The sequence below is a fragment of the Salmo salar genome, chromosome 07 (assembly GCF_965601325.2).
Source record: "Salmo salar chromosome 07, fSalSal1, whole genome shotgun sequence".
In the NCBI taxonomy this organism is placed as follows: domain Eukaryota; kingdom Metazoa; phylum Chordata; class Actinopteri; order Salmoniformes; family Salmonidae; genus Salmo; species Salmo salar.
Window position 1 is genome coordinate 50756907 of NC_138297.1, and position 22555 is coordinate 50779461.

General features: G+C 49.2%; 1 protein-coding gene across 2 annotated transcripts in view; it reads left to right on the forward strand.

Moving 5' to 3' along the window:
• Positions 1–20844, forward strand: part of LOC106609443 (transmembrane and coiled-coil domain protein 3) — a 52000-nt gene extending 31156 nt beyond the window's left edge. For both annotated transcript variants that reach the window (XM_082977744.1, XM_014208293.3), the window contains exons 2-6: positions 14155–14319; positions 14412–14519; positions 14678–15360; positions 18146–18281; positions 18409–20844. In XM_082977744.1, the coding sequence (XP_082833870.1) occupies positions 14155–14319; positions 14412–14519; positions 14678–15360; positions 18146–18281; positions 18409–18711 (1395 nt within the window). In that variant the 3' untranslated portion in view covers positions 18712–20844. The remainder of the gene's footprint in view (positions 1–14154; positions 14320–14411; positions 14520–14677; positions 15361–18145; positions 18282–18408) is intronic.
• Positions 20845–22555: the final 1711 nt, after the last annotated feature.

Consider the following 22555-nt stretch of genomic DNA (forward strand, 5'->3'; position numbering starts at 1 on the left):
TCTGTCACTTCCACGGTCACACACACACGTCCTCACCCTCTGTCACTTCCACGGTCACACACACACACACACGTCCTAACCCTCTGTCACTTCCACGTTCACACACACACACGTCCTCACCCTCTGTCACTTCCACGGTCACACACACACGTCCTCACCCTCTGTCACTTCCACGGTCACACACACACACACACGTCCTAACCCTCTGTCACTTCCACGGTCACACACACACACGTCCTAACCCTCTGTCACTTCCACGGTCACACACACACACGTCCTAACCCTCTGTCACTTCCACGGTCACACACACACGTCCTCACCCTCTGTCACTTCCACGGTCTCACACACACACACACACGTCCTAACCCTCTGTCACTTCCACGGTCACACACACACACGTCCTAACCCTCTGTCACTTCCACGGTCACACACACACGTCCTAACCCTCTGTCACTTCCACGGTCACACACACACACACACGTCCTAACCCTCTGTCACTTCCACGGTCACACACACACACGTCCTCACCCTCTGTCACTTCCACGGTCACACACACACACGTCCTCACCCTCTGTCACTTCCACGGTCACACACACACGTCCTAACCCTCTGTCACTTCCACGGTCACACACACACACGTCCTCACCCTCTGTCACTTCCACGGTCACACACACACGTCCTAACCCTCTGTCACTTCCACGGTCACACACACACACGTCCTCACCCTCTGTCACTTCCACGGTCACACACACACACGTCCTAACCCTCTGTCACTTCCACGGTCACACACACACACGTCCTAACCCTCTGTCACTTCCACGGTCACACACACACGTCCTAACCCTCTGTCACTTCCACGGTCACACACACACGTCCTAACCCTCTGTCACTTCCACGGTCACACACACACACGTCCTAACCCTCTGTCACTTCCACGGTCACACACACACACGTCCTCACCCTCTGTCACTTCCACGGTCACACACACACGTCCTAACCCTCTGTCACTTCCACGGTCACACACACACGTCCTAACCCTCTGTCACTTCCACGGTCACACACACACACGTCCTAACCCTCTGTCACTTCCACGGTCACACACACACACGTCCTAACCCTCTGTCACTTCCACGGTCACACACACACGTCCTAACCCTCTGTCACTTCCACGGTCACACACACACACGTCCTAACCCTCTGTCACTTCCACGGTCACACACACACGTCCTCACCCTCTGTCACTTCCACGGTCACACACACACACGTCCTAACCCTCTGTCACTTCCACGTTCACACACACACGTCCTCACCCTCTGTCACTTCAGTGCTGAGCTGGTTATATAGAAATCCATGTGGTGATTCTCTCCACTCATACACAGGGGAGGGGGCAAGAGGAGAGCAGCTCAGTGTAGCATAAATACCATAAACACTCTTCCATCATGTGGTACAGTCTTTGGTTATCCTGTCCTGTGTTACCTGCATTCATTCTGTGTGTGTGTGTGTGTGTGTGTGTGTGTGTGTGTGTGTGTGTGTGTGTGTGTGTGTGTGTGTGTGTGTGTGTGTGTGTGTGTGTGTGTGTGTGTGTGTGTGTGTGTGTGTGTGTGTGTAGTGTATGCACTGCAGGTCAGGGCATGTAGCAGTAACCCAGGTATGTTTAACTGCCGGAGCCCAGCCCTATATTCGCCCAGCCCAGGGGTTGACCTGATTTACTAGTAAGTGTGTGTGAGTGCTCGTTGAGTGTAAAACCAAAGGTATAGCTGCTGCTGCTGCACACACACACACACACACACACACACACACACATAAAGAGAGAGAGAGAGAGTGTTCTGTTTCGCCTGTCTCTGAGAGTAGGGCTGAGTTGACAGATCACAGGGTTTTTTTCTCCCTGAAGTGTGTGTGTGTGTGTGTGTGTGTGTGTGTGTGTGTGTGTGTGTGTGTTTGGGGTGGGGGGGGGGGGGGGGGGGTGTCTCCCTGATGTGTGTGCTGGTTTGCGGACTGCAGAGCGAATCCGTATGGTTGGGTCTGGGATCTGGTCAAAACCCGGTTCTGCTCAAATCGACTCATCAACTATCATTTCACACTAAACTGGCTTATTCTATGCAGATATATGCTTGAGGGTGTGGTTACTGTTTGTGTGTGTGTGTGTGTGTTTGTGTGTGTGTGTGTGTGTGTGTTTGTGTGTGTGTGTGTGTGTGTGTGTGTGTGTGTGTGTGTGTGTGTGTGGTGTGTGTGTGTGTGTGTGTGTGTGTGTGCGCGTTTCTTTGCGCAGTGTGTGTTTATGTTTAATGTTGCATCCGTCCCAGTGGAAATGGCACAACCTTCTGCGGAGGAGGCCCAGGGGGCCTGATAGCTCATCTGCCCCAGAGTAGGCTGCCCTCCCTGGGTACACAGTCCCTACTGCTCCCCTTTCCCCCATAGAGCCTGGGGCTCTGACTGGCTGCACTTCAAACACTTCACTTCAATTTCACATCAAACACACTCAGACCAGCAACCAACTAAATATTTCCAGCCCTTAAAAACTGTTATTTAATCATACCAGGCGAGTCTGTGGCAGTGCTTGACTTGGACTGAAATAGGTTCCGGTACTCATTTTGGGTGCCGGTACTGTTTATATTTAGGTGCGGGAGCTCCACAGTACTTTTTCGCTAATATTCTACAAGAGGAACATGAGCTCAAGCAGTAGAACATTTAAACTAGCGGTACTCAGCTCCACAGAGTTCCTGTCCAAGTCGAGCATTGGTCTGGGGACCTCTTCTCATTCACAGTGCTAGCCAGGCTAACAGGCAGCACAGCAGACAGAACCGTTCAAAACAATGACCAGACAAACAGGCTAGTAGACAGTGGAGGAGAGGAAGACTAGTAGCCCAGAGGGAGATAAATACACCACAGGAATAAATGATTTATATATACACCCAACAAGAACAATTACCAGACAGTCTCGGACTGTCAATGATTCAGCGCTTTAAAAAATCTAGACATCAAAACATTTAAATGGCCTATTTCAGGTCTTTTTGGTAGCCCTGTAGCAGATGGCGCGAGCAGTGTTCTGATCTTAACTGCTAAATGGTCGATATATTGTTATGCAGGTTGAGTAGGTTTGCAACACATTTATTCTGTGCTGTGATTTGGGATTTTCAAGGCCACAGGTTGACAGAATGATGCAGTGAAATCTGGCCTCTCCAGCGTTTTCGGAGGCTGTGCTATAAATCACCAAGGATAGGCTAGTCTGTATCACGCTCAACACTGTGGAGTGTATAAACCCTGTCTGGCCCTGCAGTCCGCAGACAACCCCTATACCCATAGTAGTCCATTAGCACTTCATGTAGATTGGAAAGAGTTGGGAAGTTCTGCTATACACTACAGTAAGCAATATGGTAGTATCTCCACCTTGCCCTCTGATCTGCTATGTGGATTTCTCAGTGTCAGAATCAAGTATGGATACTGTATGTGGCTGGTGGGCAGGTTGTGTAAGAACCAGAGGTGGGGTACCACAACAGTGTTACTTAACTTGTCCTAGATCGTAGTGATTAGGCTGTTGGGTAAGGCTGTTGTAGAATGGCTGGCGGGGTCATGACGGGTCCACTGTGAGGTCACTTCCTGTGAGTGACGGCTCGGGGGGATAGTTTTTAACGTCTCATGTCTTTAAACCAAATCCCTTTATTTGAATCTCACTAATCTCATTGTGACGTTCTCCCTCCCAGGCTCTCTCTCTCTCTCTCTCTCACTCACACACACACACACACACACACACACATGGTTTAGAGTGTGGGTGCTGCAGTCTGATGTGGGTCAGAATTGATAGCCTATTAATGGTGGTGTGTGAGTATTCATTTCTATGGGAACAAAATAGATTTGAATGCAGAATGGTTGATGTATGATTTGATGTTAGTCCTATCTGGGTCAGATCAGCCAGGCTATAGGCTATAACCCACATAATACAAACAGGTTAAGACTGCCTCTTCTCTCATCCACTGACTCTCACCCTGTCTTTCTTTACAACTCTCCATCCATCTCTACTTTTACTCAATCATCAGCTTATTCACACACACACACACACACACACACACACACACACACACACACACACACACACACACACACACACACACACACACACACTTATCTGTGTGCCTTTTTAGACCTAAACAGTGCCTTCAGAAAGTATTCACACTGCTTGACTTTTTCCATACTTTGTCGTGTTACAAGGTGAGATAAAACTAGATTTAATTGTAATTTTTTGTCAACGATCTACAGGAAATACTCTACTCCCGCTGGCGTGGAATCGCCCTTCTACTGATATGACCGATCCATGCTAGCTAGGGCTAGGCCTATCAAATGGGTTTGACAATCTCAAGTAGCCTACATCCTATTACCACCTCTTGGTCATGAATTTCACACCAACTGAAGCCTCTTTTAGAACTGTTCATCTCCAGACAATGACTTTGTTTCTGGCTTTTCTTCTGTTCTGATTTGTGTTCGTTTTTATGAAAAAATCCAGTACATCGATGCCAGTGTGTGTTGTCCCTCAGGTGAGGTCATACTGTGATTTCCTGTGCCGAGACGATGTTCATGTCATAGGCGTCATAAGGATTGGACCAAAACGCAGCGGGTATAGTGCTCATCTTCTTTATTTAGATTAAAGTGAACACTTAAACAAAATGACTAACAAACGACAAAACGACAGTTCCGTAAGGTACAAAGACTATTAAGGAAAACAACCACCCACAAACCCAAAGGAAAAAACAGGCTGCCTAAGTATGGCTTCCAATCAGAGACAACGAGAAACACCTGCCTCTGATTGGAAACCATACTCGGCCAAACATGGAAATAGAAACATAGAAATAGAAAACTAGAACCAAAATCCCCTAGAACCAAAAACCCCAAAACACACAAAACAAACACCCCCTGCCCCGCCCTGACCATACTGCAATTACAAATGACCCCTTTACTGGTCAGGACGTGACAGTTCAGATGTGTGTGTGTGTGACTGTGTGAAACCCGCTGAGCTGAGGAGCTCTGGCCCATATAGAACACACAACACTACAACTAACAAATATCTCTCTCCAGGCAGTGTGTCTGCCTCATCATGGGTTGTTGTGTTGCAGTGTGTCTGCCTCATCATGTTTTGTTGTGTTGCAGTGTGTCTGCCTCATCATGTGTTGTTGTGTTGCAGTGTGTCTGCCTCATCATGTTTTGTTGTGTTGCAGTGTGTCTGCCTCATCATGTTTTGCTGTGTTGCAGTGTGTCTGCCTCATCATGTTTTGTTGTGTTGCAGTGTGTCTGCCTCATCATGGGTTGTTGTGTTGCAGTGTGTCTGCCTCATCATGGGTTGTTGTGTTGCAGTGTGTCTGCCTCATCATGTTTTGTTGTGTTGCAGTGTGTCTGCCTCATCATGCTTTGTTGTGTTGCAGTGTGTCTGCCTCATCATGGGTTGTCGTGTTGCAGTGTGTCTGCCTCATCATGGGTTGTTGTGTTGCAGTGTGTCTGCCTCATCATGTTTTGTTGTGTTGCAGTGTGTCTGCCTCATCATGGGTTGTGGTGTTGCAGTGTGTCTGCCTCATCATGGGTTGTTGTGTTGCAGTGTGTCTGCCTCATCATGTTTTGTTGTGTTGCAGTGTGTCTGCCTCATCATGTTTTGTTGTGTTGCAGTGTGTCTGCCTCATCATGTTTTGTTGTGTTGCAGTGTGTCTGCCTCATCATGTTTTGTTGTGTTGCAGTGTGTCTGCCTCATCATGTGTTGTTGTGTTGCAGTGTGTCTGCCTCATCATGTTTTGTTGTGTTGCAGTGTGTCTGCCTCATCATGTTTTGCTGTGTTGCAGTGTGTCTGCCTCATCATGTTTTGTTGTGTTGCAGTGTGTCTGCCTCATCATGGGTTGTTGTGTTGCAGTGTGTCTGCCTCATCATGGGTTGTTGTGTTGCAGTGTGTCTGCCTCATCATGGGTTGTTATGTTGCAGTGTGTCTGCCTCATCATGGGTTGTTGTGTTGCAGTGTGTCTGCCTCATCATGGGTTGTTATGTTGCAGTGTGTCTGCCTCGTCATGGGTTGTTGTGTTGCAGTGTGTCTGCCTTATCATGGGTTGTTGTGTTGCAGTGTGTCTGCCTCGTCATGTTTTGTTGTGTTGCAGTGTGTCTGCCTCATCATGGGTTGTTGTGTTGCAGTGTGTCTGCCTCATCATGGGTTGTTGTGTTGCAGTGTGTCTGCCTCATCATGTTTTGTTGTGTTGCAGTGTGTCTGCCTCATCATGTTTTGTTGTGTTGCAGTGTGTCTGCCTCATCATGTTTTGTTGTGTTGCAGTGTATCTGCCTCTTCATGTGTTGTTGTGTTGCAGTGTGTCTGCCTCATCATGTTTTGTTGTGTTGCAGTGTGTCTGCCTCATCATGGGTTGTTGTGTTGCAGTGTGTCTGCCTCATCATGGGTTGTTGTGTTGCAGTGTGTCTGCCTCGTCATGGGTTGTTGTGTTGCAGTGTGTCTGCCTCATCATGTTTTGTTGTGTTGCAGTGTGTCTGCCTCATCATGGGTTGTTGTGTTGCAGTGTGTCTGCCTCATCATGTTTTGTTGTGTTGCAGTGTGTCTGCCTCATCATGTGTTGTTGTGTTGCAGTGTGTCTGCCTCATCATGTTTTGTTGTGTTGCAGTGTGTCTGCCTCATCATGTTTTGCTGTGTTGCAGTGTGTCTGCCTCATCATGTTTTGTTGTGTTGCAGTGTGTCTGCCTCATCATGGGTTGTTGTGTTGCAGTGTGTCTGCCTCATCATGGGTTGTTGTGTTGCAGTGTGTCTGCCTCATCATGTTTTGTTGTGTTGCAGTGTGTCTGCCTCATCATGCTTTGTTGTGTTGCAGTGTGTCTGCCTCATCATGGGTTGTCGTGTTGCAGTGTGTCTGCCTCATCATGGGTTGTTGTGTTGCAGTGTGTCTGCCTCATCATGTTTTGTTGTGTTGCAGTGTGTCTGCGTCATCATGGGTTGTGGTGTTGCAGTGTGTCTGCCTCATCATGGGTTGTTGTGTTGCAGTGTGTCTGCCTCATCATGTTTTGTTGTGTTGCAGTGTGTCTGCCTCATCATGTTTTGTTGTGTTGCAGTGTGTCTGCCTCATCATGTTTTGTTGTGTTGCAGTGTGTCTGCCTCATCATGTTTTGTTGTGTTGCAGTGTGTCTGCCTCATCATGTGTTGTTGTGTTGCAGTGTGTCTGCCTCATCATGTTTTGTTGTGTTGCAGTGTGTCTGCCTCATCATGTTTTGCTGTGTTGCAGTGTGTCTGCCTCATCATGTTTTGTTGTGTTGCAGTGTGTCTGCCTCATCATGGGTTGTTGTGTTGCAGTGTGTCTGCCTCATCATGGGTTGTTGTGTTGCAGTGTGTCTGCCTCATCATGGGTTGTTATGTTGCAGTGTGTCTGCCTCATCATGGGTTGTTGTGTTGCAGTGTGTCTGCCTCATCATGGGTTGTTATGTTGCAGTGTGTCTGCCTCGTCATGGGTTGTTGTGTTGCAGTGTGTCTGCCTTATCATGGGTTGTTGTGTTGCAGTGTGTCTGCCTCGTCATGTTTTGTTGTGTTGCAGTGTGTCTGCCTCATCATGGGTTGTTGTGTTGCAGTGTGTCTGCCTCATCATGGGTTGTTGTGTTGCAGTGTGTCTGCCTCATCATGTTTTGTTGTGTTGCAGTGTGTCTGCCTCATCATGTTTTGTTGTGTTGCAGTGTGTCTGCCTCATCATGTTTTGTTGTGTTGCAGTGTATCTGCCTCTTCATGTGTTGTTGTGTTGCAGTGTGTCTGCCTCATCATGTTTTGTTGTGTTGCAGTGTGTCTGCCTCATCATGGGTTGTTGTGTTGCAGTGTGTCTGCCTCATCATGGGTTGTTGTGTTGCAGTGTGTCTGCCTCGTCATGGGTTGTTGTGTTGCAGTGTGTCTGCCTCATCATGTTTTGTTGTGTTGCAGTGTGTCTGCCTCATCATGTTTTGTTGTGTTGCAGTGTGTCTGCCTCATCATGGGTTGTTGTGTTGCAGTGTGTCTGCCTCATCATGTTTTGTAGTGTTGCAGTGTGTCTGCCTCATCATGTTTTGTTGTGTTGCAGTGTGTCTGCCTCATCATGTTTTGTTGTGTTGCAGTGTATCTGCCTCTTCATGTGTTGTTGTGTTGCAGTGTGTCTGCCTCATCATGTTTTGTTGTGTTGCAGTGTGTCTGCCTCATCATGTTTTGTTGTGTTGCAGTGTGTCTGCCTCATCATGTTTTGTTGTGTTGCAGTGTGTCTGCCTCATCATGTTCTGTTGTGTTGCAGTGTGTCTGCCTCATCATGGGTTGTTATGTTGCAGTGTGTCTGCCTCATCATGGGTTGTTGTGTTGCAGTGTGTCTGCCTCATCATGGGTTGTTATGTTGCAGTGTGTCTGCCTCATCATGTTTTGTTGTGTTGCAGTGTGTCTGCCTCATCATGGGTTGTTATGTTGCAGTGTGTCTGCCTCATCATGGGTTGTTGTGTTGCAGTGTGTCTGACTCATCATGGCTTGTTATGTTGCAGTGTGTCTGTCTCATCATAGGTTGTTGTGTTGCAGTGTGTCTGCCTCATCATGGGTTGTTGTGTTGCAGTGTGTCTGCCTCGTCATGTTTTGTTGTGTTGCAGTGTGTCTGCCTCATCATGTTTTGTTGTATTGCAGTGTGTCTGCCTCATCATGTTTTGTTGTGTTGCAGTGTGTCTGCCTCATCATGGGTTGTTGTGTTGCAGTGTGTCTGCCTCATCATGGGTTGTTGTGTTGCAGTGTGTCTGCCTCATCATGGGTTGTTGTGTTGCAGTGTGTCTGCCTCATCATGGGTTGTTGTGTTGCAGTGTGTCTGCCTCATCATGTTTTGTTGTGTTGCAGTGTGTCTGCCTCACCATGGGTTGTTATGTTGCAGTGTGTCTGCCTCATCATGTTTTGTTGTTTTGCAGTGTGTCTGCCTCATCATGGGTTGTTGTGTTGCAGTGTGTCTGCCTCATCATGGGTTGTTGTGTTGCAGTGTGTCTGCCTCATCATGTTTTGTTGTGTTGCAGTGTGTCTGCCTCATCATGTTTTGTTGTGTTGCAGTGTGTCTGCCTCATCATGGGTTGTTATGTTGCAGTGTGTCTGCCTCATCATGGGTTGTTGTGTTGCAGTGTGTCTGCCTCATCATGGGTTGTGGTGTTGCAGTGTGTCTGCCTCATCATGTTTTGTTGTGTTGCAGTGTGTCTGCCTCATCATGGGTTGTTATGTTGCAGTGTGTCTGCCTCATCATAGGTTGTTGTATTGCAGTGTGTCTGCCTCATCATGGGTTGTTATGTTGCAGTGTGTCTGCCTCATCATGGGTTGTTGTGTTGCAGTGTGTCTGCCTCATCATGGGTTGTTGTGTTGCAGTGTGTCTGCCTCATCATGTTTTGTTGTGTTGCAGTGTGTCTGCCTCATCATGTTTTGTTGTATTGCAGTGTGTCTGCCTCATCATGTTTTGTTGTGTTGCAGTGTGTCTGCCTCATCATGGGTTGTTGTGTTGCAGTGTGTCTGCCTCATCATGGGTTGTTGTGTTGCAGTGTGTCTGCCTCATCATGGGTTGTTGTTTTGCAGTGTGTCTGCCTCATCATGGGTTGTTGTGTTGCAGTGTGTCTGCCTCATCATGGGTTGTTGTGTTGCAGTGTGTCTGCCTCATCATGTTTTGTTGTGTTGCAGTGTGTCTGCCTCATCATGTTTTGTTGTGTTGCAGTGTGTCTGCCTCATCATGTTTTGTTGTGTTGCAGTGTGTCTGCCTCATCATGGGTTGTTATGTTGCAGTGTGTCTGCCTCATCATGGGTTGTTGTGTTGCAGTGTGTCTGCCTCATCATGGGTTGTTGTGTTGCAGTGTGTCTGCCTCATCATGTTTTGTTGTGTTGCAGTGTGTCTGCCTCATCATGGGTTGTTATGTTGCAGTGTGTCTGCCTCATCATGGGTTGTTGTGTTGCAGTGTGTCTGCCTCATCATGGGTTGTTGTGTTGCAGTGTGTCTGCCTCATCATGGGTTGTTGTGTTGCAGTGTGTCTGCCTCATCATGGGTTGTTGTTTTGCAGTGTGTCTGCCTCATCATGGGTTGTTGTGTTGCAGTGTGTCTGCCCCATCATGTTTTGCTGTGTTGCAGTGTGTCTGCCTCATCATGTTTTGTTGTGTTGCAGTGTGTCTGCCTCATCATGGGTTGTTGTGTTGCAGTGTGTCTGCCTCATCATGTTTTGTTGTGTTGCAGTGTGTCTGCCTTATCATGGGTTGTTGTGTTGCAGTGTGTCTGCCTCATCATGGGTTGTTGTGTTGCAGTGTCTGCCTCATCATGGGTTGTTGTGTTGCAGTGTGTCTGCCTGCCTCATCATGTTTTGTTGTGTTGCAGTGTGTCTGCCTCATCATAGGTTTTTGTGTTGCAGTGTGTCTGCCTCGTCATGGGTTGTTGTGTTGCAGTGTGTCTGCCTCATCATAGGTTGTTGTGTTGCAGTGTGTCTGCCTCATCATGGGTTGTTATGTTGCAGTGTATCTGCCTCATCATGGGTTGTTGTGTTGCAGTGTGTCTGCCTCATCATGTTTTGTTATGTTGCAGTGTGTCTGCCTCATCATGTTTTGTTGTGTTGCAGTGTGTCTGCCTCATCATGTTTTGTTGTGTTGCAGTGTGTCTGCCTCATCATGTTCTGTTGTGTTGCAGTGTGTCTGCCTCATCATGGGTTGTTATGTTGCAGTGTGTCTGCCTCATCATGGGTTGTTGTGTTGCAGTGTGTCTGCCTCATCATGTTTTGTTGTGTTGCAGTGTGTCTGCCTCATCATGTTTTGTTGTGTTGCAGTGTGTCTGCCTCATCATGTTTTGTTGTGTTGCAGTGTGTCTGCCTCATCATGTTTTGTTGTGTTGCAGTGTGTGTTGCGTTATTTTTCAGTTGGGTGTTTAGACGGAGTAGAGAGGGAGAGGGCACAGGCTGGTGTGTGTGTGCGCACGCCAATCTGCACAACAAATGTGAAATTGTAATCTGACTGGCTTTAATACTGGCCCGGTTTGGAGGACAAATACTGACCTGAGTTCAGCACTGGCCCGGGGACAGTCAACACAACACACCCCATATGTAGATTTGTGACATATGGTGTGTGTGTGTGTGTGTGTGTGTGTGTGTGTGTGTGTGTGTGTGTGTGTGTGTGTGTGTGTGTGTGTGTGTGTGTGTGTGTGTGTGTGTGTGGTGTGTGTGTGTGTGTGTGTGTGTGTGTGTGTGTGTCTCTTCCCTTTCTCAGACTCAGTTTCCACCCTGTACTTGTTTGGAATACTGACTGAGACACCACAGAAATGTTAGTTTCCATACTTGAATCCCCCCCATCTCCCAGATTTGATGAGGTGGGCAGGAAGTGGTGTGTACTGCGTCTGTGTGTGATAGACTGGACAGACAACATGTCAACATTTGCTATTCATCATCCCTTAGGGTTGTCGGGGTCATGTAAGGGTACCCTGTCGGGGCGGCAGGTAGCCTAGTGGTTAGAGCATTAGGCCAGTAACTGAAAGGTTGCTAGATCAAATCCCAGAGCTGCTAAGGTAAAAATCTGTCATTCTGCCCCTGAACAAGGCAGTTAACCCACTGTTCCTAGGCCGTCATTGTAAATAAGAGTTTGTTCTCATTTAACTGACTTGCCTAGTTAAATAAAAAAAAAAGGGGGGAAGAAGGGTCAGCTTATTCTCTGGCCACAATGACTCAATAATGTCTGCGTGGGTGTAGGTTCTAACCCAGGCAGAATAGCCTGGTTACGGACTGGTGGGGCCATCTGTGCCCTGGGCCCGAGTGCTACAGGATAGTGTTTGTGACCTAGTTAACTGGCACTAACTGACTGGCTGACTGACTGACTGACAGAGAGTGTTGTGTGGGGAATCTGAGGGTGGAGGGAGGGAGAGCTGTAGGGAATCTGAGGGTGGAGGGAGGGAGAGCTGTAGGGAATCTGAGGGTGGAGGGAGGGAGAGCTGTAGGGAATCTGAGGGTGGAGGGAGGGAGAGCTGAGGGTGGAGGGAGGGAGAGCTGTAGGGAATCTGAGGGTGGAGGGAGGGAGAGCTGAGGGTGGAGGGAGGGAGAGCTGTAGGGAATCTGAGGGAGAGCTGTAGGGAATCTGAGGGTGGAGGGAGGGAGAGCTGGAGGGAATCTGAGGGTGGAGGGAGGGAGAGCTGTAGGGAATCTGAGGGTGGAGGGAGGGAGAGCTGTAGGGAATCTGAGGGTGGAGGGAGGGAGAGCTGTAGGGAATCTGAGGGAGAGCTGTAGGGAATCTGAGGGTGGAGGGAGGGAGAGCTGTAGGGAATCTGAGGGTGGAGGGAGGGAGAGCTGTAGGGAATCTGAGGGTGGAGGGAGGGAGAGCTGTAGGGAATCTGAGGGAGGAGGGAGGGAGAGCTGAGGGTGGAGGGAGGGAGAGCTGTAGGGAATCTGAGGGAGAGCTGTAGGGAATCTGAGGGTGGAGGGAGGGAGAGCTGGAGGGAATCTGAGGGTGGAGGGAGGGAGAGCTGTAGGGAATCTGAGGGTGGAGGGAGGGAGAGCTGTAGGGAATCTGAGGGTGGAGGGAGGGAGAGCTGTAGGGAATCTGAGGGTGGAGGGAGGGAGAGCTGTAGGGAATCTGAGGGAGAGCTGTAGGGAATCTGAGGGTGGAGGGAGGGAGAGCTGTAGGGAATCTGAGAGGGAGACTGTGTATGTGTGAATGAGTATGGTGTGATGTGCTTTATTAATCTCATCAGTTACTGTTGGACATGAGAAAGGGCCCTGACTCTGCCCTGTAAAATATAGATGAGGACAAGCTGGCTATGCCTTGTGTGTGTGTGTGGTTATGTGTCTGTGTGTGTTGGCTTTGTTTGCTGGCTGACAAGGTAACAGTGTAGTTATATAGTCAGGTTACAGACAGTCCAGTTGTACTGAAGGCATATCAGGTTGGTTTGTTACGTAATCATCCTCTGTCCCTGTAGTTAACAGTCAAAGCCGTTTCTGCATCAGCGGCTGCGCCTGTAAACCCAGAGGCTACGAACTTCTCTAGCCACTCAGTAGAGCCATCGGAGTCTGCAGAGAGAGGAGACTTAGAGCTCTCTGTTTCATGCATCTTGTGTCCTCTATCCTCCTATCCAGTTATTTTTCTCAAGGCCGGAATGGGTTAGAGGGCGCACAGACTGGGGAATGGGTTAGAGGGCGCACAGACTGGGGAATGGGTTAGAGGGCGCACAGACTGGGGAATGGGTTAGAGGGCGCACAGACTGGGGAATGGGTTAGAGGGCGCACAGACTGGGGAATGGGTTAGAGGGCGCACAGACTGGGGAATGGGTTAGAGGGCGCACAGACTGGGGAATGGGTTAGAGGGCGCACAGACTGGGGAATGGGTTAGAGGGCGCACAGACTGGGGAATGGGTTAGAGGGCGCACAGACTGGGGAATGGGTTAGAGGGCGCACAGACTGGGGAATGGGTTAGAGGGCGCACAGCCTGGGGAATGGGTTAGAGGGCGCACAGACTGGGGAATGGGTTAGAGGGCGCACAGACTGGGGAATGGGTTAGAGGGCGCACAGACTGGGGAATGGGTTAGAGGGCGCACAGACTGGGGAATGGGTTAGAGGGCGCACAGACTGGGGAATGGGTTAGAGGGCGCACAGACTGGGGAATGGGTTAGAGGGCGCACAGACTGACACGTGCACACAGGCACATGGCCACGCAAGAATGTGCGCATGCAGGCACACGTGCAGTCAGTCAGTCAGTCAGTCAGTCCTAGAAATGGAGCTTGTGTTTACATTACAAGAGATGAGATTGTGATGACAGTGTATTACAGTGTTATAAAACAATTACCACTCAATAAAATGATCAATATCTATCTTACTAACTATACGTTGCTATGAGATTCACCATAAACTTGGCTGAGCTCATACTGTCCTATCATACATGCATGAGTTATTTACTGTAGTGTACATTCAATTGACAACATTCTCTTTGAAGTGACATTCTCAATATCTTACATGTCTGTCTCCGTCTCTCTCTGTGTGTGGTGTGTGTGTGTGTGTGTGTGTGTGTGTGTGTGTGTGTGTGTGTCTGTCTGTCTGTCTGTCTGTCTGTCTGTCTGTCTGTCTGTCTGTCTGTCTGTCTGTCTGTCTGTCTGTCTGTCTGTCTGTCTGTCTGTCTGTCTGTCTGTCTGTCTGTCTGTCTGTCTGTGTGTGTGTGTCTAGGCGGAGCGCGGCAGCGATGGTAACAACATCCTCAGCCTCCCGGTACCGATGCGGCGGGGGGGCTCTGAGTCCAACCTGGTGTCTGATGGGGGAGAGGGGGGCGTGGGCCTGGACTTCACTAAGGGCCGTCTGGCCATCGACAGCCTGCAGCAGAAGATACTCAAGGTGAGTGTGTGTGTGAGAGGGAGAAAGAGAGAGCAGGAGCATGGGCCCAGCTGTGTGTTAGTCTCTGTGTTGACCTGTTGATCTCCCCCAAGGTGACAGAGCAGATCAAGGTGGAACAGACAGCCAGGGACCAGAACGTGGCAGAGTACCTCAAACTGGTCAACAACGCCGACAAGCAGCAGGTGGCACGCATACGCCAGGTCAGTCCAATTACATCCCACTGATTTCTCCTTTTATGATGCTACATAACTGCATCTGCCAAGTGCGCTGAATGTTTACAAGCCACCTTTTAAAGAAAATGCAGCAATTATAGCAGTATCTTTCATTTGACCCTTTGCCTCTCCTGTGGGTCTGCCAGGTGTTTGAGAAGAAGAACCAGAAGTCTGCCCACAGCATCGCCCAGCTGCAGCGGAAGCTGGAGCAGTACCACCGCCGTATGAAGGAGGAGGCCAACGGGGCCAAGCACCCGCCCAGAGATGCCCGGGGGGAGGGGGGCAAGGAGGGCCAAAAGGACGGCAGCCTGCGGGACGTAAGCTCGGCCAGCGCGCGCAACCCGGCAATGGACAAGGTCAAGACCATCGGCCCCGGGGTCTCCCTCTCGCCCCCCTTCTTCTTCAACAAGTCGCGGGAGTTCGCCAACCTCATCCGCAACAAGTTCGGCAGTGCCGACAACATCGCCCACATGAAGAGCTCCATGGAGACGGGGGCGGGGCTCCAGGCGGAAGGCGGAGCCGGGGCCCGGGCGCTGAGCGGCAGCGCCACCACGATTGCCAAGGCCAAGTACCCCAGCGATGACGAATGTTCCACGGGGACCTCCGTGTCGGCAGACTCCAACGGGAACCCGGCGGGGGGGTCGGGGTTGGGGTCAGGGGGTGGGCCGGGGAGGTCGGACTCTCAAGGGAGGCTGGGGGAGGTGCTGGAGGAGGTCAGGGAGATTAGGGAGGCCCAGGCACAGCTGGCCGAGGACATGGAGTCACTGAAAAGCCAGTTCAAGAGCGACTACAGCTTCATCACACAGACGCTGCAGGAGGAGAGATACAGGTTGGTGTAGACACAATGACGAACACACACATATACACACACAGACCCACACACACAAATTAATACAGTAAGCAAGCACAAACACACCCTCATTTCTGGGTATAAAAGAAACTAATCTTTCAGACACTTCTCCCCAATAGTCTTCCTCCGTACAGACGTACCAACAACATCCTCCATACAGACGTACCAACAACATCCTCCGTACAGACGTACCAACAACATCCTCCATACAGACGTACCAACAACATCCTCCGTACAGACGTACCAACAACATCCTCCATGCAGACGCACCAACAACATCCTCCATACAGACGTACCAACAACATCCTTCATGCAGACGTACCAACAACATCCTCCATACAGACGTACCAACAACATCCTGACGTACCAACAACATCCTCCATACAGACGCACCAACAACATCCTCCATACAGACGTACCAACAACATCCTCCATACAGACGCACCAACAACATCCTCCATACAGACGCACCAACAACATCCTCCATACAGACGCACCAACAACATCCTCCATACAGACGTACCAACAACATCCTCCATGCAGACGTACCAACAACATCCTCCATGCAGACGTACCAACAACATCCTCCATACAGACGTACCAACAACATCCTCCATACAGACGTACCAACAACATCCTCCATACAGACGCACCAACAACATCCTCCATGCAGACGTACCAACAACATCCTCCATACAGACGTACCAACAACATCCTCCATACAGACGTACCAACAACATCCTCCATGCAGACCGCCATCGTTCTAGCTGTTTCACTTTATGCTTATCTAGGCCTGCTTCACGATTTCCCACCTTGAACCGTAATCTTGTTTTTAATATTGTTGGCTGTTGATACTGTCAACTTAGGGCTGATGTATCAACATGCTTATGTAGATAATGCTTCACACACCACAAACAGAGAACACACACACACACATTGGTGAAGGAAGAGATGGACACAGGTTTTCAGTGCAAAAAAAAAATGCATGAAATGAAATGAAATGTATGCATTCACTACTGTAAGTCGCTCTGGATAAGAGCGTCTGCTAAATGACTAAAAATGTAAAAATGTTTGCGTTGGAATTGAACCTGTGCATTAAATAATAAGACTCATCATTCTCTCTCTCTCTCTCTCTCTCTCTCTCTCTCTCCTTCTCTCTATCCCCCCTCCCTTTCTCTCTCCCTCTCTCTCTATCCCCCCTCCCTTTCTCCCTCTCTCTCTATCCCCCCTCCCTTTCTCCCTCTCTCTCTCTATCCCCCCTCCCTTTCTCCCTCTCTCTATCCCCCCTCCCTTTCTCCCTCTCTCTCTATCCCCCCTCCCTTTCTCTCTCTCTATCTATCCCCCCTCCCTTTCTCTCTCTCTCCCCCCTCCCTTTCTCCCTCTCTCTCTATCCCCCCTCCCTTTCTCTCTCTCTCTATCCCCCTCCCTTTCTCCCTCTCTCTCTATCCCCCCTCCCTTTCTCCCTCTCTCTCTATCCCCCCTCCCTTTCTCTCTCTCTCTCTATCCCCCCTCCCTTTCTCTCTCTCTCCCCCCTCCCTTTCCCTCTCTCTCTATCCCCCCTCCCTTTCTCTCTCACTATCCCCCCTCCCTTTCTCCCTCTCTCTCTATCCCCCCTCCCTTTCTCCCTCTCTCTCTATCCCCCCTCCCTTTCTCCCTCTCTCACTATCCCCCCTCCCTTTCTCCCTCTCTCTCTCTCCCCCCTCCCTTTCTCCCTCTCTCTCTATCCCCCTCCCTTTCTCTCTCTCTCTCTATCCCCCTCCCTTTCTCCCTCTCTCTCTATCCCCCCTCCCTTTCTCCCTCTCTCTCTATCCCCCCTCCCTTTCTCTCTCTCTCTCTATCCCCCCTCCCTTTCTCTCTCTCTCTCTATCCCCCCTCCCTTTCTCTCTCTCTCCCCCCTCCCTTTCTCCCTCTCTCTCTATCCCCCCTCCCTTTCTCCCTCTCTCTCTATCCCCCCTCCCTTTCTCCCTCTCTCTCTATCCCCCCTCCCTTTCTCTCTCTCTCCCCCCTCCCTTTCCCTCTCTCTCTATCCCCCCTCCCTTTCTCCCTCTCTCTCTATCCCCCCTCCCTTTCTCTCTCTCTCTCTATCCCTCCTCCCTTTCTCTCTCTCTCCCCCCTCCCTTTCTCCCTCTCTCTCTATCCCCCCTCCCTTTCTCCCTCTCTCTCTATCCCCCCTCCCTTTCTCTCTCTCTATCCCCCCTCCCTTTCTCTCTCACTATCCCCCCTCCCTTTCTCTCTCACTATCCCCCCTCCCTTTCTCCCTCTCTCTCTATCCCCCCTCCCTTTCTCTCTCACTATCCCCCCTCCCTTTCTCCCTCTCTCTCTATCCCCCCTCCCTTTCTCTCTCTCTCTCTATCCCCCCTCCCTTTCTCTCTCTCTCCCCCCTCCCTTTCTCCCTCTCTCTCTATCCCCCCTCCCTTTCTCTCTCTCTCTATCCCCCTCCCTTTCTCCCTCTCTCTCTATCCCCCCTCCCTTTCTCCCTCTCTCTCTATCCCCCCTCCCTTTCTCTCTCTCTATCCCCCCTCCCTTTCTCCCTCTCTCACTATCCCCCCTCCCTTTCTCCCTCTCTCTCTATCCCCCCTCCCTTTCTCTCTCTCTATCCCCCCTCCCTTTCTCCCTCTCTCTCTATCCCCCCTCCCTTTCTCTCTCTCTATCCCCCCTCCCTTTCTCCCTCTCTCTCTATCCCCCCTCCCTTTCTCCCTCTCTCACTATCCCCCCTCCCTTTCTCTCTCTCTATCCCCCCTCCCTTTCTCCCTCTCCCTAATAGGTTTGAGCGGTTAGAGGACCAGTTAAATGACCTGACAGAGCTGCACCAGCATGAGACCAGTAACCTGAAGCAGGAGCTGGCCAGCATCGAGGAGAAGGTGGCTTACCAGGCCTACGAGAGAGCTAGGGACATCCAGGTATGTACACACACACACATCTACAAACATGCCCTCTGCAAATCTATCTAAGCTGTATATAGTCAGTAACTTTATCTAAGCCTGTGTGTCAAATGTTAACTGAATGCGTGTTTTTCTGTGTTTACAGGAGGCTCTGGAGTCCTGTCAGACGCGTGTCTGTAAGCTGGAGCTCCAGCAGCAGCAGCAGCAGACGGTTCAGGTGGAGAACACAGACGCCAAGGTGCTGCTGGGGAAATGCATCAACATCATGCTGGCCATCGTCACGGTGATCCTGGTGTGCGTTTCCACGGCGGCCAAGTTCACCGCGCCCCTCCTGCGGAGCCGCGTGCACCTGGCGCTCACCTGCGTGGGTTTGTCCCTACTGGCAGTCATCTGGAAGAACTGGGAGCACCTGCAGTGTGCCCTGGAACGCATGCTCCTCCCACGCTGAGCTAGACTCCTCCCATGTTAAGCTAGGCTCCACCCAGTCTGAGTTTGTCCCCCTCACACTGTGGGTTTGGCACCACCCACACCGAGCTGAGACTTTGGAACTCTGTGACGTTGTCATAGCGATAGATTAAACGGGGTGGTGTTTACAATGTAGCCTTACACCCCACCACCCTCGTGTCTCTCCCCCTCTCTGTCTTTTGGAGTTTGAAATTGTTTTCCAAACGATGTAAGTGTGCCACTACAGTACAAATTACAGGAAAGCAAGACTGACCAATCTGATGGTGGCTACAGAGGAAGCAGGACCAGTCACATACAGTATTATTGCGGACACTGATCTTTGTGTGGTTGTCAATCTCAATAGGACATTGAACTGCACTATACAGGTGGTAAGCTTACGTATAACCTTTATAGGGGAAACAAGGGGTCCCCCGATTGGTTCCCTGTCTTTTGCGGAGTCGTACTTACGTCACCTTAATTACACTAACACACTGACAGTATTAAAAACTCATTCTCCCAGAAGACCTCTGGCTCTGATCCACACACAGACTCACTCCCACCCCCCCAAGCCATTATGATACACATTCATCCACACTCACACTGAGAGGAATGTGACTTGTGTGTCAGTGTATGTACAGGGGGTGGGGGTGTTCTCTATGTGAGAGCGCTTTGTCTGTGTGTACCTGTACTGTACTGTCAAGTGATGAAATATTTTATAATTGAAAAAAAAAAAAGACAAAGGACAATGTTTTTTTTTAAAGTGTAATATTTGTCTGGGTGTCCGTGAAGGGTGGTTCATTTTTACAAAGGAATGGTTATGAACTGCAGGACTGCCTCTTGTTTCTGCCTACTGGTATGCGGGTTTGTGGATAAATGGTGTCTTATGTACTCTATATAGTCTGTTAACAGATGCAGTGGAACTGCCACGGGTCTAGTCTATAAGGGGTGAATTCACCCCAAGAGTTATGTGTTCTCTCTCCCAAAGGAAATACATAGACTGACCCTTTAGCCGCTAACATGCTAACTGTGTGAGTGATATCCTCTGCCGGTCATTGATGGATCTGGGGGGAGGTAACCTCAAACGTGATACACACAAACCTCATTTCTGATTCGTCCTTTAATATTGATGATAATGTCCTTTTTGTGAAATAGGAATTAAGCTCTGTTCAGAGTGGGCTGAACAAAGGAATTGACTTCTACCAAATGGTTCAGACAGATTTGAACACATTTTATTTGTTTTCTCTGAAATGCTTAATATTATTTTGCCTTTTTACAATGAGAACAGAACAAAATGAACATTCTAAATGGCTTTGATGCTATCGTCTGATTGGACAGAGATGGGAGGGGTGGGTGGGAAGTGAGCGATGCAGCTCTGGCCCCACCCACTCTGTAAGCTACTTATCACTGTGATGATTATGATGATGATGATGGGGGCCAGGCCTAATGCCTTTTCAATGCAGCTTCTGTGTTAAACCTGATATTTTCTGTGCTTTGGTCTCTGTCTCTTTAAAAAGCCAAATGTGAGTTGGTTCTATGTGGCTGGTTGGCACCTTGAGTAATATAGTATGTCATGTCCTGAACCACTGATATTTACACAGAGTTCCGGCTCTATCCCAAATCATAAATCTATCTATTCCCTGTCTCTGTGTCTGGAGAGAGCCATATCCCAGATTCACAGCCCAGGTACAATAATTCCGGTGTCTAGATTCCGGTATGTTATCCCCTCGGAGTAGCATTGCACATTGTTGGTTTTAATCCGGTTGTGGTTTTCCAAAACACACTTTTGAAAATGAGAACAAAAATAAATCCTCTTCCTGTTCTGGAAACGTTGAGTCTTTTATCGTAGTGCTCTTCTCATCTTATCCTCTGAAGATTCATCAGATTATTTCTACCCTGAACTGATCTCTTGATCCGGTCATCAATTATACTTTATCTACCAGAGATCATGATGCAAGGAGCGAGGGCTGTGCACAGAAGGTGACGTGATTAACCTTTTAACCTGTTTGTCAATATGTTCTGTGTAGATTCATGGCTGTGGGGAGATGTTTTAGGTTGGGGGTGCTGTTGACAGGGGCGGGGAAGTATTTTTCTCTGCTCATACAGTGCTGTCGACAGGAGTAATAAATTACACATAAAAAAAAAATGTTTGTGTGTGTGTGTGTGTGTGTGTGTGTGTGTGTGTGTGTGTGTGTGTGTGTGTGTGTGTGTGTGTGTGTGTGTGTGTGTGTGTGTGTGTGTGTGTGTGTGTGTGTGTGTGTGTGTGTGTGTGTGTGTGTATATATACAGTTGAAGTTGGAAGTTTAAATACACCTTAGCCAAATACATTTAAACTCAGTTTTTCACAATTCCTGACATCTAAAGCCATGACATCATTTTCTGGAATTTTCCAAGCTGTTTAAAGGCACAGTCAACTGAGTGTATGTAAACGTCTGACCCACTGGAGATGTGATACAGTGAATTATAAGTGAAATAATCTGTCTGTAAACAATTGTTGGATAAATTACTTGTGTCATGCACAAAGGAGATGTCCTAACCGACTTGCCAAAACTATAGTTTGTTAACAAGAAATGTGTGGAGTGGTTGAAAAACGAGTTTTAATGACTCCAACCTAAGTGTATGTAAACTTCCGACTTCAACTGTATGTATATATCTCAGCAAAAAAAGAAATGTCCTCTCACTGTCAACTGCGTTTATTTTCAGCAAACTTAACGTGTAAATATTTGTATGAACATAACAAGATTCAACAACTGAGACATAAACTGAACAAGTTCCACAGACATGTGACTAACAGAAATGGAATAATGTGTCCCTGAACAAAGTGGGGGTCAAGATCAAAAGTAACAGTCAGTTTCTGGTGTGGCCACCAGCTGCATTAGGTACTGCAGTGCATCTCCTCCTCATGGACTGCACCAGATTTGCCAGTTCTTGCTGTGAGATGTTACCCCACTCTTCCACCAAGGCACCTGCACATTCCCAGATATTTCTGGGGGAATGGCCCTAGCCCTCACCCTCCAATCCAACAGGTCCCAGATGTGCTCAATGGGATTGAGATCCGGGCTCTTCGCTGGCCATGGCAGAACACTGACATTCCTGTCTTGCAGGAAATCACGCACAGAACGAGCAGTATGGCTGGTGGCATTGTCATGCTGGAGGATCTTGTCAGGATGAGCCTGCAGGAAGGGTACCACATGAGGGAGGAGGATGTCTTCCCTGTAACGCACAGCGTTGAGATTGCCTGCAATGACAACAAGCTCAGTCCGATGAGGCTGTGACACACCGCCCCAGACCATGATGGATCCTCCACTTCCAAATCGATCCCACTCCAGAGTACAGGCCTCGGTGTAACGTTCATTCCTTCGACGATAAACGCAAATCCGACCATCACCCCTGGTGAGACAAAACCACGTTTCATTAGCGAAGAGCACTTTTTGCCAGTCCTGTCTGGTCCAGCGACGGTGGCTTTGTGCCCATAGGCAACGTTGTTGCCGGTGATGTCTGGTGAGGACCTGCCTTACAACAGGCCTACAAGCCCTCAGTCCAGCCTCTCTCAGCTTATTGTGGACAGTCTGAGCATTGATGGAGGGATTGTGCGTTCCTGGTGTAACTCGGGCAGTTGTTGTTGCCATCCTGTACCTGTCCCACAGGTGTGATGTTCGGATGTACCGATCCTCTGCAGGTGTTGTTACACGTGTTCTGCCACTGCAAGGAGGATCAGCTGTCATCCTGTGTAGCGCTGTCTTAGGCGTCTCACAGTACGGACATTGCAATTTATTGCCCTGGCCACATCTGCAGTCCTCATGCCTCCTTGGAGCATACCTAAGGCACGTTCACGCAGATGAGCAGGGACC